Source organism: Gorilla gorilla, chromosome 14 (assembly GCF_029281585.2).
Source record: "Gorilla gorilla gorilla isolate KB3781 chromosome 14, NHGRI_mGorGor1-v2.1_pri, whole genome shotgun sequence".
NCBI classification, from domain to species: domain Eukaryota; kingdom Metazoa; phylum Chordata; class Mammalia; order Primates; family Hominidae; genus Gorilla; species Gorilla gorilla.
The window spans coordinates 33,698,630-33,715,612 of record NC_073238.2 but is presented as its reverse complement, the minus strand read 5'-3'; the positions used below and the strand labels follow the sequence as shown (position 1 = coordinate 33,715,612).

Genomic DNA, 16,983 nt, shown 5'->3' with positions numbered 1-16,983 from the left:
TCTACCGTAAATGGGATTCTGTTCTTGATTTAACTTTCAGCCTGGACATTATTGGTGTATAGAAATACCATTGATTTTGATACATTGATTTTTTTATCCTGAAACTTTGCTAAAGTTGTTTATCAGTTCTAGTAGCCTTTTGGCAGAGTCTTTGGTTTTCTGGATATAGAATCATATCACCAGCAAAGAGAGATAGTTTGACTTCTTCTTTTCCTATTTGGATGCCTATTCTTTCTTTCTCCTGCCTGAGTTCTCTAGGTAGGACTTCCAGTGCTATGTTGAATAGGAGTGGTGAGAGTCGGCATCATTGTCTTGCTCCATTTCTCATGGGGATTGGTTCCAAGTTTTGCCCATTCAGTAGGTTGGTAGCTGTGAGTTTGTCATAGATGGCTCTTATTATTTTGAGGTATGTTCCCTTGATGTCTAGTCTGTTGAGGTTTTTAATGTGAAGGGATGTTGGATTTTATCAAAAGCTGTTTCTGCATCTATTGAGATGATGATATGGTTTTTGCTTTTAGTTCTGTTTATGTGGTGAATAGCATTTATTGATTTGCGTATGTTGAACCAGCCTTGCATCCCTGTACTGAAGCCTTCTTGATTGTGGTGTGTTAACTTATCGATGTGCTGCTGGATTCTGTTTCCTAGTATTTGGTTAAGAATTTTTGTGTCTACATTAATCAGAGTAATTGGCCTGAAGTTTTCTTTTTGTGTGTTTCTCTGCCGGATTTTGGTATTAGGCTGATGCTGGCTTCATAGACTGAGTTAGGGAGGAACCCCTCATCCTCAGTTCTTTGGAACAGTTTCAATAGAACTAGTACCAGTTCTTTGTACATCTGGTAGAATTCAGCTGTGGCTTCATCTGGTCCAGGGCTTTTCCTTGTTGGTAGATTTTATATTAATGATTTGATTTTGGAACTCGGTATTTGTCTATTTAAAGTTTCAATCTCTTTCTAGTTCAATCTTGGGAGATTGTATGTTTCCAGGAATTTCTCCATTTCCTCTAGATTATCTAATTTGTGTGCATAGAGTTGTTTGTAGTATTCTCTGAGGATCTTTTGTATTTCTGTGGGATTGGTTGTAATGTCATCTTTGTCATTTATGATTGTACTTATTTGGCTCTTCTCTTTTTTTCTTTGTTTAGCTATCAGGCTATCCATCTTGTTTATTTTTTGAAAAACTAATTATTGGTTTCATTGATGTTTTGTGTGGATTTTTGCATCTAGTCTAAAAAAACAGCACTTCAAAAAGCACTTCATTCAGTGCTTCTCTAATTTTAGTTATTTCTCTTCTGCCAGCTTTGGAGTTAGTTTATCCTTTTTTTCTAGTTCCCTTAAGTGCAAAGTAGGAATGTTAATTTGAGATATTTCTAACTTCTTGATGAAGGCATTTCGTGCTATAAACTTTCCTCTTAACACTGCTTTAGCTGCATCCCAGAGATTCTGGTATGTTGTGTCCCTATTTTCATTAATTGCAAAGAATTTTTTTATTTCTGCCTTAATTTAGATTTTCACCCAGGAGTTATTCAGGAGCAAATTATGTAATTTCCATGTATTTATGTAGTTTTGAGAGATCTTCTTGATACTGATTTCTATTTTTGTCTCACTGTGGTCAGAGTGTGTGCTTGGTATGATTTCAAACTTTTTGAATTTATTGAGGCTTGCTTTATGGCCAAGCATGTGGTTGATCTTAGAATATGTTCTGTGTGCACATGAGAATGTATCTTCTGTGTTTGTTGGGCAAAGCGTTCTGTAGATGTCTATCAGGTCCAATTGGTCAAGTGTCAAGTGCAAGTACAGAGTTTGTTAGTTTTCTGCCTCAATGATCAGTCTATTGCTGTCAGCGGGTTGTTGAGGTCTCCTGCTGTTATTGTGTGTCTACATCTTTTTGTAGGCCAAGAACAACTTGTTTTATGAATTTGGGTGCTCCAATGTTGAGTGTGTACATATTTAGGCTAAGTCTTCTGGTTGAATTGTGCCCTTTAACATTCTATAAGGAATGCTCTTCTTTGTCCTTAATTTTTGTTGGTTAAACAAAAATTTATTTGACCAGGTGCAGTGGCTCATGCCTGTAATCCCAGCACTTTGGGAGGCCGAGGCGGGTGGATCACGAGGTCCACCTCGTGAGTTATAAAATCATAACTTTCAAACAATGGGTCGATAGTTTAGGTTTTGAATCTTAAAGTTCCAGTTGTCTTCTGAAGCTCAATAGTCGACACTATTGTACAAAAATTCTTTCTCTTAAATTAGTGCACACAAAGTTGCCTGAAATGGGAAAAAAAATAAATTCCTCATTAGCCTTTCCACTCTGCAGTGTCTCGGTTTAACAGAAATTCTTTTGGTGATTTCCTCTCCCCTTTCAATAAAAACTAGAAGCCTCCCCAGAGCCCTGGCTAACCACCAGCTGTGTTCCCAGAAGAAGAAAATCTGCTGGTGAGAAGGGGAGGGAATAAGACAGAAAAAAAATTAGCAAAATATATTGGTCTTCCCATAGAATAACAAACTCTGTGCCTTCTTACCTGTGTGCAGTGAGGAATGAATCCATAGACAAGGAGTCGATCATTGCAAAACAAGGACGGCACCTGGGCTGGGGCCTGCAGGGCCTCGGGCGCATCTGGATTGAGTTGCTGCCATTTGACGGAGACAGAGTGGCAACTCGGAGAACATAGCCTGGTCATTTGGTCTTCTGTCTATTTATAAAAGAGGAATTATTTCCCTTTCAATGCTCCATCCAGAAAATAGTTACTTCACACTTAAAATAAAGTATACGTTCTATCCTTCGGGAATTTTATAACTCTATGGTATTTTCTCTCCCTCCTGCTACAGGGTACTTTCCCGAAAAGATTTTAAACAGAATTTTATTTTATTTTACTTTATTTATTTATTCTATTTTGAGATGGAGTCTTGCTCTGTCACCTAGGCTGTAGTGCACTGGCGCAATCTTGGCTCACTGCAACCTCCCCCCACCCCCAGGTTCAAGTGATTTTCCTGTCTCAGCCTCCCAAGCAGCTGGTACTAAAGGCATGTGCCACCACACCTGGCTAATTTTTGTATTTCTAGTAGAGATGGGGTTTCACCATGTTGCCCAGGCTGGTCTTGAACTCCTGACCTCAGGTGATCCACCCACCTCAGCCTCCCAACGTGCTGGGGTTATAGGCATGAGCCACCACACCCAGCTAGAATTTTAAATAATAGCATGATCATATCCTTTACATTTACAAAGCATCCTGAAATTATGCCTTTAGCTAATAATTAATATGCAGCCTTGGTATGAGTAGATTCCAGTACTTGATATTTCTCCAAAGAAGATGCACAAAAGCCAGCAAGTGCATGCAAAGATGCTTGATGTCACTAGTCATTAGGGAAGTGTAAATCAGAACCACAGCAAGATCCCATTTCACACCCAGTGGGATGGCTGTTATTAAAAAACAAGTGGTGGCTGGGCAGAGTGGCTCATGCCTGTAATCCCAGCACTTTGGGAGGCCAAAGCAGGCAGATTGCTTGAGCTTGGGATTCAAGACCAGCCTGGGTCCATGGCGAAATGCTGTCTCTACAAAAAATTAGCTGGGTGTGGTGGTGTGGGCCTGTAGTCCCACCTACTTGGAGGGCTGAGGCAGGAGGATGGCTTGAGACCCGGATGTCAGGGCTGCAGTGAGCCAAGATTGCGCCACTCCATTCCAGCCTGGGCGACAAAGTGATACGCTGTCTCAAAAAACACCAACAGCAAACAAAAACCAAACAGACAAATAAAAAACAATAGGAAAAAAAGTGGTGGCATACAGCTGTAGTTCCAGCTACTCTGGAGGTTGAGGTGGGAGGATTGCTTGGGCTCAGGAAGTCGAGGCTGTGGTGAGCTATGACTGCACCACTGCACTCTAGCTTAGATGACCGAGTGACACTGTGTCTCAAAAACCAAAACAAACCAAAGAAAAGCTGACTGATTTCAATCAATATGGAAAAAACCAGAATGATGAGTGTTGGTGAGGATGTGGAAAAACTGGAATCCTGGTGCACTGGTGGTGGGAATGTAAAATGATGCAGCTGCTATGGAAGACAGCATGGCAATTCCCAAAAAAAACTAAACATAGAATGAGCATATGATCCAGCAATCCCACGCTGCGCATATATCCAGAATTGAAAGCAGACTCAAACAGACGCTTGTATACCAATGCTCATAGCAGCATTACTCACAATAGCCAAAGGACAGAAACAACCCAAGTGTCCACCGATAGATGAATGGATAAGCAAAATGTGGTCCATCCATGCAATGGAATATTATTCAGCTTTAAAAAGAAGGGAAATTCTGACACATGCTTCAACATAGATGGATGTTAAAAAATCATGCTAAGTGAAATAAGCCAGACATAAAGGGACAATGTCCTATGACTCCACTTATATGAGATACTCAGAACAGGCGAAGTCATAGAGACGGAACGTAGGGTCGTGGTAGCAGGCGCTGGGTGTAGGAGGGAATGTGGAGTTACTGTTTAATGGATACATAGTTTCTGTTTGGGCTGATGAAATAGTTTGAAGATGGTGATGGTTGCACAGAATTGTGAATGTAGCTAACAGCACTAAATTGTACACTTAAAAAAGGTTAAAATGGTAAATTTTATAATAAAGAAAATTAATTTCAGCAAAACATATTTAATAATTCACTTTTAAAAAATCAGTCCATGATTTTTAAGGCAGAAATCAAACTATGAGCTGGGAGAATGACCAGATGATGAACTCCTGTGTTCCCGCTGGTGCAGTCCTGAGGCAGGGCTCACACCTGTGGCAGCGCTTGCCTCTTTACAGCTCCCCTCTCACTCAAGGAAACACAGATATTCCTATTCCTTAGCCTTGGAAGAATGTGAGATTTCCACATGTAAACATAAAACCAGATGTTTAAAAAACATATCTGTTTTCTCCAACTATGCTTGGATTTTGCATTAAAATATTCAAATACTCTGGCACCACACTGGGACAAAATCCTTAGGATGTAACGATTTGCTGTAGAACTGATCGCATTTCACGTTTTAATTTTGAAGACATTGGAGAAATATTTTTGAAGTACCTGTTAACAGTGTTGAGAAAGCTCACAACTCAACAGGAGAGACATGACGTGGGGAAGAATGTACTCATGTGTAGCTGAGGTTAAACAGAGAAAGTGATAATGGGAGGAAACATCTGAAAGTTTGGCTAATTTAAGCTCCCATCTATCAGAGGACTAACTTATCCTTCAAATAGAAAAAAGTTGAAATTCTTGACTTTCAATTCCTGAGGGAGGGAGTAGATGACTCTAAAAACAACCCTATAAAGTATCAGAATGCTGACAAAGATATCAACTTAATTTCCATAAATAACAATATTACCTGAATTTGATCCCAAAGGCCTAGAGCTGGCAAAGAGTGAATAAAGTCTACCTCTTAAAATCTGATACACATCAACATAGCAAAAGGCATAAAGAAGCAACTCTCACTCTAGCAAAGAGCATCTCTGACATTTAAATGACAAGGGCCCTATTAATTTTCTCTCTACAATAATTCTACAACTATCAAGAACTGCTTGCTTAGAGGAGTTCCTCCTGAAATATTAAAGAAAACATCAATTATTTTTCAGAAAAAGAGCTTATGAAAACAATTTCCAAGATGTTTTTCAACCTATGGATAAAGACTGGATTTGTCTTTACCCTGCATATTAATTGGTGATGATCATAACATTGACTAGAAGATCCCTAACATGGGTTATTGGTAGTTACAGCTTCCGCCCGTTAGCAAGGCAGGCTGCAGTCTTCCTGTGCTCCTTCAGGGCGGCTCTCAGAGGACCAGGACTCATGCCAAGGAGGAGGCCTGATGGTCTCTACCCCTGGAAAGCTCACTTTAATAGAGTTTATAATTGCAAACACATGCTTGGAAGATGAGGGAGAAACAGAAAGATCCCAAAAACTCCACAGAAAAGCAGAACGGATCCCAGCCCCTCCAGGCATGGGCGGTGCTAACTGGCACAGTCTCTTCTTGGAGCAGGCTCCCCCACTGCACACCCAGACTCTCCATCATATGCCTTCCTTTTTTCAAAATTTTGTTTATTTTTAAAGATGGGGTCTTGCTCAGTCACTCAGGCTGGAGTGCAGTGGCCTGACCACGGCTCACTACAACCTCCTGGGCTGAAGCGATCCTCCTTCTTTGGCCTCCCAAAGTGAATACCATATATTATGATATGAGAACATTATAGTCACAAGATGTCAAATACATTCTGGGAGACCTGAAGTCTTGGGTTAGCAATAGCTCTGATCAGACTTTACCCATAGGTAATATCTTTTGTGAAGACTGTTTTCTTGTGGACCATATTCCTAGGGAAATACGTAGGTATTTAGGAGGAAACATTTACCAACTCACATAGGAGGATAACCCGATAATGAACCCCAGGCTTCTGTACATACAGTTTGGCCATACATAGAGTTAGCATTGTTAACTGTTCAATAATCACCTCTTCATTGCCTATTCCCATCCTGCAAGTGGATATCTTAGATGTCAAGAGCAATAATTTAACCCTTCGATCTATATTAATCTTGAATGTGCCCCTAGCCCCAGCAAACATTAAATTTTCAAAACACCATGGCCATTTGTCACCCTCAGAGGCGATACTCAAACATACGGCCCCATCTGCAAAAATAACTAAAATACCTGCACTAGAGTTAGACGCTGACTGCACGCAATCTAGCACCTGCCAGAGGCCTCGTGAAAACACCTGACATTTAAGGAAAGTAGTCCAGTGGACCTGCCAGCTGTTCCCTCTTCCACGCTGTCCAGGTCACATCCCTGCTAAAGCTAATCACCTAAAAGCACAGGAGCTGGGCCCGCACAGGACCTGGCAGAAATTCCTCCCTTCTTTATGTTTGGACCATCTGCTAGGTGAGCTTACTTCCAGGGAAATTGTAAATATATCACACTCTTCTTTTTTTTTTTTTTCTTTTTTTTTTGAGACGGAGTTTCGCTCTTGTTACCCAGGCTGGAGTGCAATGGCGCAATTTTGGCTCACTGCAACCTCTGCCCCCCGGGTTCAAGAGATTCTCCTGCTGCAGCCTCTCCAGTAGCTAGGATTACAGGTGCCTGCCACCACGCCCAGCTAATTTTTGTACTTTTAGTAAAGATGGGGTTTCACCATGTTGGCCAGGCTGGTCTCGAATTCCTGACCTCAGGTGATCCACCCGTCTCAGCCTCCCAAAGTGCTGAGATTACAGGTGTGAGCCATTGTGCACGGCCAATATATCAGACTCTTATCAGAAGATGAAAGTTACATATCTCAAATGTTATCTTTTTGTCTGTCATTCCTTCTGGGAAACTCAGTTCCCAATGACAGGCCTAGCTCTTCCTGTTTGTCTGGAACTATTGATGCCGTTTCCTCTTTTGTTTAGATAAGTCAAATGGGTCTGACTGGCATGGCTTCCCCTTACTTAGAGCAAGTGGAACTCTGGGCCTACAACAGTGTAAATTATCTCAGCCTCTAGCATGAAATTCGTATTTCATATCTTGTTCTAACTCTCTTTCCCTCTCCTGTATGCACGCAGCATGCACACCAAGCCATACCGGAGCATCCTGACTCATCAGGTAAGCGCCATGGCCCTGGGTCACGGCTCCTCGGTACTCTCACTGGGCTTCTTCCTTCTCTTTAATCTGGAAAAGATGAGTTTTAAATCATTCCTTACATGAAGAGTGACTTCAGGCTTTAATGAAGAAAACAACATCAATGTTTATTAAAACCCAGGCAAAAACTAAAAACTGAGTCTAAGATGAATGGAAACTTAAATAAAGTGATCATCAAAATGTACTTATCTGATAAGAATTTGAACCAGGAAAGGCCAACTAAAGAGAAGTCTCTTTCAGTTGGGATCAAAATATTTCAGAATCAATAGTGAAAAAAAATTTTTTTTGGTTGGGAGTTTATGTGGAACAAAAAATAATAATTACTTTAAATTTAGTAAATTATAGTTTATAATTGTAACTGTGGTCTAATCCTTACAATATACAAAGAATTAATAAACTGTTGTTTCTTTTCTTTCTTTTTTCTTTTTTTTTAGAAAGTTACAATAGGTTCCATTTCAGCTTGACTTTTATAGCAGGATGCTGGAGATCAGGTTTTACAAAAATATATAAGGGCTTCACCAATTTTCCAATGTGCCTCTCTTAAACTTTTCTTTTTATTTTTTTTCTGAGATGGAGTCTCACTCTGTTGCCCAGGCTGGAGTGCAGTGGTGCGATCTTGGCTCACTGCAACCTCCGCCTCCCAGGTTCAAGAGATTCTCCTGCCTCAGCCTCCCAAGTAGCTGGGATTACAGGCATGCACAACCACACCTGGCTAATTTTTGTATTTTTAGTAGATAGGGTTTTGCCATGTTGGCCAGGCTGGTCTCGAACTCCTGACATCGAGTGATCTGCCTGCCTCAGCCTCCCGAAGTGCTGGGATTATAGGCATGAGCCACCACAGCCGGCCCTTTTAAACTTTTCATACTGAAATCACTCTTACAGTGCCAAGGGAAAGAATGTGCAAAACACTGATGATGAAGACTGGATAGATAGGGATAGAAACCCTTCATCAGGGAGGGATATTTGAGGAAGGCTCACTGTGCAAGAACTGGTTCTTCAAAGAATATTCTCGTTTTATGATAAGGCTGCTACTCAACCTTATAGCCATGGGGACTCCGAAAACAAAGGTTCTGGGAAATGGAAGCTGACTTTGAAAGCAGAGAGCGGGCACGATGCATCTTCTTGCCTTACCTCTCCAACTATGTGCTTCCCACTGATGAAGGCTTCAAAGCCACACACAGCGGTCTTGTCATCCAAAGGAAAGATATATTTTGCCTCAATGGGCACATGCCTTTTATTTGTGTATGTCTGAAATACAATGACCTGAAGAAGAAAAAAATCCATACATCTGATGAGACCACATGGACTACATTTGCAGGAACAAGGACAAATTTAAAATGATTTTGCATATTTATTTGAATTTCCTTGAATTTGTATCATGCCCCTCAAATTCCCAACCCTGGCTTCACTTTTGCAATGGAGAGCTAGTGTCATGTGATAAAATGCCCCAGTCCCACGGTTAGGTGGTTCATTCATGTCCAACTGGAATAGAAGCCACCTGAAGTCTTACCAACACTGACTTAGCAGAGGCAATATAGCTGTTGTTAAGACGGGTGGAAAATCGCCCCTTTCATGTTGTGGGCTTTGATGCCTCCTTCATGCCATGTTGGCTGGAAACGATTCCAGAATAGTCCTTCTATCCTATCGGCTCTCAGGACTTGGCCTTTCCTCCTGGGGACCTCTCTGTGGCTTTCCCCCTCTCTACACAGCCCTCATCTAGCTCCTCATCTCTGTGTGCCTTGGTTCTTCCAGAATCAAGTCTTCTCCACTACTCTCTGTTGTCTCTATTATCTAATTAATCTTTCCAACAGACTGTTTTCATCACTCCCTCACTCAGGAAAAGGCAGGAGGCTTTAAATATTTGAAAATTAAGAACAAACCCCCCAGACATATAATAAACAGTAAGATTCTAACATGTGACAATAATAAGGCAAAAATATTTAATGATCTGTAATCAATAATCCAGGGAAGACACCAAAATGAAAAATTAAAAAAAAATCTAACTTATTTGAAAACATTGTCTACACCTGGATTTGCTGCAAGCTTGGCTGCCCCTAGGGTGTGTAGGGTGCCAGGCAAAATTTTTCATGGAGTCCTTGTTAATATGAGCAATTTGAGTCTCCCCAAATCAGCAGGTCAGCACCGTCCTGGAGACAGAATCTCTTGCCATCCTGCAAATGAATACCTCGCTAGCCAGTGGGCAGGATTCCTGAAATCCCGGTCTGGCCAGCCACCCAAGATGAGGCAAAGGTGCGTCCTGGAGTTTCTCAGCAATCTGGGCTATGCTGCCTGCAATGAATGGTTAGAGTGTGCCTGGCTGGGAGACACCAGGACTGGGGCCCACCTAGTACTGACTGGGAGGACGTCAGACACTGTCCCCTTGACTGTGCATGGAACTCCTTCTCATCCTCTCTTGGATTTCCTCAGTTTTACAAAACCCTCAAAGGCATGTATGCTTGCCCTGAGTTTGATGATCAGGATCACTATCTAATTGTACTTGGTGTAGATTAATGTTTCTTCTGACTCAGTAGCCTTCCTGCCTGTTCTAGTTAGCAGGCCCGCCTTTGCACAGGAGTCCCCAGACATCAGGCCTGTGGCAGCTGCACTCTCTTTGCATATCACACTGTGTGGCTGGGCACTCACAAAGGTCAATAATTTTAGACGATAATAAAAGTATTTTTACCAGGCCTTAGAACAGAAACTAATATAATGTAACAAATTTTGACATCTTAATTTTCTTCCATTAGATAAAACCATGATGTAACTAAGCTTAACATCATTAATCTCTTCCAAGAAGGGTCAAAATGTATCAGCCATGCACATATAAGAATCTACACCCCAGCCTCTGCTTGGATACTCAAGCTCGGTCTACAGTCCAGCTGTTTCATCATAAAACGAGTGAGAAATTCACTGCTAAATCGAAAGTTATTTTGGGGCAAACTTCCCCAGGGAACAGGCCTCTTCGGGTTTGAAATATCAAATGGTACAAGTCGTCTAATACCAAGTAAGGCATGGAGGACACACACCTCTCCCTGTAACCTTGTCATAATTTGTTTTGCACATAAGGACAATCCCTAAGTTCTTTACATTTATTAGATCAAATAGCCACAACACTGATGGGCAGATATTATTATTTCCATTTTACACATGAGGAAAATGACGCAAAAAAGTTAAGTAACTTTCCCAAACCCACAGCACTAGAAAGAATAAGCAAGAATTCAAAGCTAAGCCTTACAAACTCCGGATCCTTCGCTTTGTATGATCTACCATGCTGCACTATGGTGTGCTGGTTAAGAATCTGGACGTTGAAATCAGAATGATCTGAGTCTGAGAGAATTAAGTACTGCATGTGGAAAACTCGGCTGAGGGCCTGACTCTTAAGAAATGGTAACCATTATGTTTACAGATCCTAAGTGGTGCCAAAGGGATTGGCGGAAATGGAACATGTCCCATGAGCCCACAGCTGGGTCTTTTCAAAGTCTATGATGTTGCTCTGAGCTGCCTTGAGGATGTGTGTATGGGTCAGAGTGGGCCCAGGGGGGGAGGTCAGCTATATTCAAACTGCTCTTCTCACCTGACACCGCATATCCCCAGTTTAAGGTGATCACTGAAATGGAACTAATTTCCCTCTACAGGGATCAGAACATCATGGCACTGTACTTGAACATTCTTAATCTCCTCAAAGGCCTTTATGGTTGTTCAATGCAATCTTCAGAGTCAGAAGCTGATGATGAGGCCAAATCTTAGCAAACCAATTCAATTTTAGAAAACCAAAAACTTAACTTTCCAAGCTCTTACCACTGCATCTGGCCACTTGGCACCCCTGAAACACTGCCTTCCATCCTGTGACTGTGGATGATGAACCTGCTGCAAGCTCCTGGCTGCGGCCCCAGCACCAGCATTAGATAACCCTCCTGCGATGCTTGTCTTTCGCTTTGACCAGTTCTTACTCACTTGGTATTTAATGCTCTTTCTGAGCTTCAGTGCAGATAATTTAATAAGGTGGGGTTTTCTGCTTCTCTTTCAACACCCTGAGTTTTTATTTTTTATTTTTTTTTGAGACAGGGTCTCACTCTATCACCCAGGTTGGAGTGCAGTGGTGCGATCTTGGCTCATCGCAACCTCTGCCTCCTCCAACCTGCCCTCCTGTGACTTTGCCCATTCTAGTAATGGCAAGATATCCTCCCATCTCAACCTCCCAAGTAGATGGGACTACAGGTGCACGCCACTGCGCTTAGCCAATTTTTGTAGAGATGGGGTTTCTCCATGTTCCCCAGGCTGGTCTGGAACTCCTGAGCTCAAGTAATCCTCCTGCCTTGGCCTCCCCTCCAACGTCCTGGGATTACAGGCATGAACCAGCACACCGGCCACCACCCTGGTATTTATGATAGCAAAATGTGTATATTTTAGTAGCTAACAAAGATTTGGGAGAACAGTAGAATTCATCTCTCTCTGGGAAGAAAGTGCTTTGAGCACTGCCTGGCACAACATAAGGGCAATATACATGTTTGTTACATAGAAATGTTAAATAAATAAGGGCATAAGAAAGTTCTAAATTGAGTCTTTGGAGATATTTCGATAAAAGTAAAATTCAGAACAGTTTACCCGGAAAGTCTTTTCAACAATATTTCCTATTTATGCAATAAAACATAGAGAAGGGTGTAGAGAAGGAAGTAGCTCCAGCAATTCCCCTCTCCCAGGTCGCCAGGTTTCCCTCTTGCACTGACTCCCACATATGCTGTTGTTTCTTGCGTCTTAAAAGGAGAAAGAAAACACAACCCCACTTCTCTTCAGCTGCTGTCTCATCCTCTCCTCTGTCTCCCCATTCTTCCTCCCATTCTCTCTTGAACTCACTCTGATCAGCCTTTCACCCCCACCACACCATCAAAAGGCAAAGGTCACCAACAATCTCATTGCTAAATCCTGGTCAGGGCTGGGTTGCTATTCATGAGACCCACCAGCAGCCTTTCCTCCCCTCCCTGTTCAGCTGTCCTCGTGTGTCTCCACAGCCACTCCCTCCTGGTCTCCGTGGCTGACTCAGCCTCCTCCCCTATGTCTCCATGTTGGCCTCTGTGCTCTACTGATTCTCTGGGTGTTTAATCTGGGCTCATGACTTTAAACACTATCTGAATGCTGCTGACTCCCCACTTATAAGTCCGGCTTGGGTCTCCTCCCTGGCCCTATGTAGCCGCAAGACCTACATGGCCAAAGATAAACTCCTGATGGCCCCCAACCTGCCCTCCTGTGACTTTGCCCATTCTAGTAAATGCAAACACGATCCTTCTAGTTATTCAGGGCAAACATCCTGCTGTCATCCTGTCCCGTTCCCATCAGCAAATCTGATTGGCTCTGCCCTCAGGCCTTGGCAGACTCCATCACTTCCTACACCCCCACTGCAAACCTTCTTCTCCACATCACCAGGTCCCTTAACTGAATTGTCAATCGTCTCCTCTATGTGATGTGATGTTGGGCCTGCTGTGTCCCCTTCAGGACTGAGACTGCTAGGAGTGTCACCTGTGGGGCGCCTCCCCAGGAACCATCCTCAGCCAAAGACAAACTGCCTTAGCCAAGGTTCTGACCCCTCCCTGGAGCAGCCCACATCCCAGGACTGGCCCCAGTGGGGCTACAAAGCCCAGCCCCCTTGCCTTGATTCAGACCTTCTCTCAAGGACCACTCTGGCCCAGAGCTTCCCCTAAGATCATCTGAGGACTCTGTTGTCTCCTCGGCCACGTCCTGCCTCCCTCACTCCCTCACAGGTGCAGCTCCCGCAGGCACAGTCCCACAGGCTTCCTGGAAACAAATTCCATCCAGAGTCTGCTTTCCAGGGAACTTGACCTAACATTTCTCCCACTGGGCCTCTTCCTACTGTTCCCAACATGGTGGCCAGAGTGAGCCAGTTAAAACAGGTCTGTTCAAGTCATTCCTCTGCCAAACATCTAGAAGCTTCCATTTCACTCAGAGTCAGGGACAGCATGACCTGTGTGCTGATGTGAGAGCCCCTCACCTCTCTGACTCAGTCCCCATGCACTCTCCCCTTTCCACCCCACTGCAGCCACAGTGCATCTCCTTGGCGTGCCTGGGCCAGATCAGCCTCCTTTCTACCTCTGAGCCTTGGCATGTGATGTTCCCACTGCCTGGAATAAGCATCCCCTGATGTCCACACAGTTTAGCCCCCACTTCCTTCAGGTCTGTATGCAGATGTCACCTTCTCAGGGAGGCCTCCATGGCCATTCTGTTTACAGGTTCAAAACCCCCGTCTTTCACAGCTTCTATCCCCTCCTGCTTTCATTTTTCTCTGTAGCACCTGTCACCATCTAACATGTTATGTGTTTCACTCTTTCATCATGTTTATTGCCTATTCCCCCACACAGTGTGTCCTCCACAAGGGCAGAGCTTTTGTATTGTGCATTGCTAGATGCCCAGAGCCTAGCTAGTCCCTGGCATGGAGTGCTCAGTGAATATCTCTTGAATAAATACATTTTAGAAATCTATCTATTCCCTTCAGTTCAGGCAACTGCAATCAAATTCTCATGTATGGTTTACATCCATGTAGTTTAAGTGTCATAAAGCCACAGACAACATACCTGGGCTACAGTGTCTATGATTCTCCCCTTGATGTGGACATCCTCCAGAGGAACCAAGTTCCCAGAGGCATCCTGGAGGCCGGCCTTGGTGCTGCTGGAAGTTCTGGCATCTGGTAACTGGTAATCTAAACGTTAAAAATGTTACCATTAGCTTTCAAAATCATCCCTGTCTATTTTTGTTATCTTGATCTTTATTCCTTCTCCATGCCTTCATGCATTTTATTGTAGGGAAAATGGACAAACAGCATTTTATGATTTTCAATAGCCAATTCTGACAAGCAAGTGAACCCACATGAGAAAAATGGGAGGTGTCTTCTGCCTTTTTTTTTTTTTTTGAGACAGCATCTCACTCTGTCACCCAGGTGGGAGTGCAGTGGCACAATCTCTGCTCATGGTAGACTCATCCTCTCTTGCTCGGGTGATCCTCCCATCTCAGCCTCCTGAGTAGCTGGGACTACAGGCATACACCACCATGCCTAGCTAATTTTTTGGTATTTTTTTGTAGAGATGAGGTTTAGCCATGTTGCCCAGGCTGGTCTCAAACTTCTGGACTCAAAGGATCCACCTGCCTTGACTTCCCAAAGTGCTGGGACTATGGGTGTGAGCCACCATGCCTGGCCTGCCTTTTTTTTTTTTTTTTTAAAGACCCTTCTGCTTAAATTTTTGTTCTTCTTTTCTTCTTTTTGGTAGAGATGGGAGTCTCACTATGTTGCCTAGGCTGGTTTTGAACTCCTGTGCTCAAGTAATCCTCCTGCCTCAGCCTCTTGAGTAGCCGGGACTACAGGCATGTGCTCTTCTGCTTTTTTAATGTATAGACTGTGGGGTGTCCTCTTGAAAACATAGCATTACTTGACATATGTTTAAATATACACACAAATACACAGAAGTCTTCAGACTGTCTCAAAGGTGGCTGAAGCCTGAATCCAGGTGTCTGCATTCCCTGGCTTGTAGTGTGGAAGGGCTCGGTCACTATTATTTATGGTGCCACCCAAGCATTTTGGGATGGCATCAAACAACGTAGATTTTCAATCCAAGGCTCCTATGGCAGCATACTGAAAAATGTTCACATCCTATTCTAAGTGGTACAAACATACAGAATACAGATAAGGTTAGGAAATATAAATACATATCATCTTGCCAGATATTTCACTTAATGACGCCCAGAGAAAAAATTGGAGTCACCTCTGAACACACATGACCTCATGCATTTCTGACAAAAAATAATTTGAGCACGGTCAAAAATGTTAATGTGTTCTTACAGTCCTACTAATTAATACTGTAATTGTTTGGCCTCATGATACTCTGAGAAGTGAATATCCTCTTGTATGCTCGCACTACTACCGCTAACACACGCACCACACGTGACAATTTACTCAGTGCCTTCAATTGCTCTCATTCCCATTGGAGACAAGGTGGAGCGCAAAAGGTATGCAGTTTCAAGACTGCAGGGTGGCAGGGCAACACTCAAACCCTGGGCTTCCCGGCTCTACAGCGGCTCTGCTGTCTGTTCTCCCCATCCCATTACACTTTCTGCGCCATGACATCTTAGCAAGGTTCCACAGGTTTTAGCCTTGGCTATTCCTGAAGGGAATAAGCTCAACTTCAGTGTGTTAATGAAGTCACACGGAATTTTGAGATCGCTTAACCTTTCTCAAGCATCCTGGTTTTCATGTATGCAAGATAAAAAAGGAAATGAGGCTGGCCATGGTGGCTCACATCTGTAATCCCAGCACTTTGGAATACCAAGGCAGGAGGATCGCTTGAGGCCAGGAATTTCAGACCAGCCTGGGCAACATAGTGAGATCTTGTCTCTAAAAAAAAAAAACACAAATAAAAAAATGTTGGCAGGGCGCCGTGGCTCACGCCTGTAATCTCAGCACTTTGGGAGGCTGAGGCGGGCGGTTCATGAGGTCAGGAGATTGAGACCATCCTGGCTAACACAGTGAAATCCCATCTCTACTAAAAATACAAAAAATTAGCCGGGTGCGGTGGCAGGTGCCTGTAGTCCCAGCTACTTGGGAGGCTAAGGCAGGAGAATGGCGTGAACCCTGGAGGCGGAGCTTGCAGTGAGCTGAGATCGCGCCACTGTAGTCCAGCCTGGGCGACAGAGCGAGACTCCGTCTCAAAAAAAAAAAAAAAGGTCACGGATGGTAGTCCTAGCTACTCGGGAGGTTGAGTCAGGAGGATCATTTGAACCCAGGAGTTTGAGGCTGCAGTGCACTTTGATCACACACTGTACTCCAGCCTGGGGGACAGAGTGAGACCCTGTCTCAAAAAAAAAATATATATATATATTTTAAAATTGAGTGCTCTATTTTGATATTAGGCAGAGGGGTTTGACTGATGTTAACATTGAGAGAAATTTGTGGGAAACAATTCTGAGATTGAAAAGAAATGAAATACTTATGAATGAGGTCATAGATAAAACAAATGCAAATATACACTCCATTGAAAATATAACATTTGAGGTCTATAAATATAATAACATAAAACAGCATTCAAGAAAATTGTCCTACCTTCAACCTTTGAAAAATTTGAAAACTCAGGTCTGTATTCCTCTAATTCAGTATGATCACTAGGATGAAAGTCCTTTCTTTGATCTCCAGGCGTGGGAAATTTAATAATATATTTCATTTTAACCTGATTGGTTTTATAGACAACAAATTCATCATCCTAGAGCAAACAGAAATCAGTAGGTGATTAACAACAATAGCAACAAAAAACCTGTATGGGCAGATGTTTTCATAAAAGCATGTTTGCTAATTTAGAAAATGT

The 16,983-nt window shown here is 42.9% G+C and overlaps 1 protein-coding gene across 1 annotated transcript in view; it reads right to left on the bottom strand.

Moving 5' to 3' along the window:
• Positions 1 to 193: 193 nt before the first annotated feature.
• Positions 194 to 16,983, bottom strand: part of LOC129526135 (protein mono-ADP-ribosyltransferase PARP4-like) — a 34,284-nt gene continuing 17,494 nt past the window's right edge. The window contains exons 7-12 of the mRNA XM_055359569.2: positions 16,725 to 16,881; positions 14,209 to 14,333; positions 8,756 to 8,887; positions 7,568 to 7,654; positions 2,516 to 2,686; positions 194 to 2,261 (exon numbers count right to left, since the gene is read on the bottom strand). Of these exons, the coding sequence (XP_055215544.1) occupies positions 7,628 to 7,654; positions 8,756 to 8,887; positions 14,209 to 14,333; positions 16,725 to 16,881 (441 nt within the window). The 3' untranslated portion in view covers positions 194 to 2,261; positions 2,516 to 2,686; positions 7,568 to 7,627. The remainder of the gene's footprint in view (positions 2,262 to 2,515; positions 2,687 to 7,567; positions 7,655 to 8,755; positions 8,888 to 14,208; positions 14,334 to 16,724; positions 16,882 to 16,983) is intronic.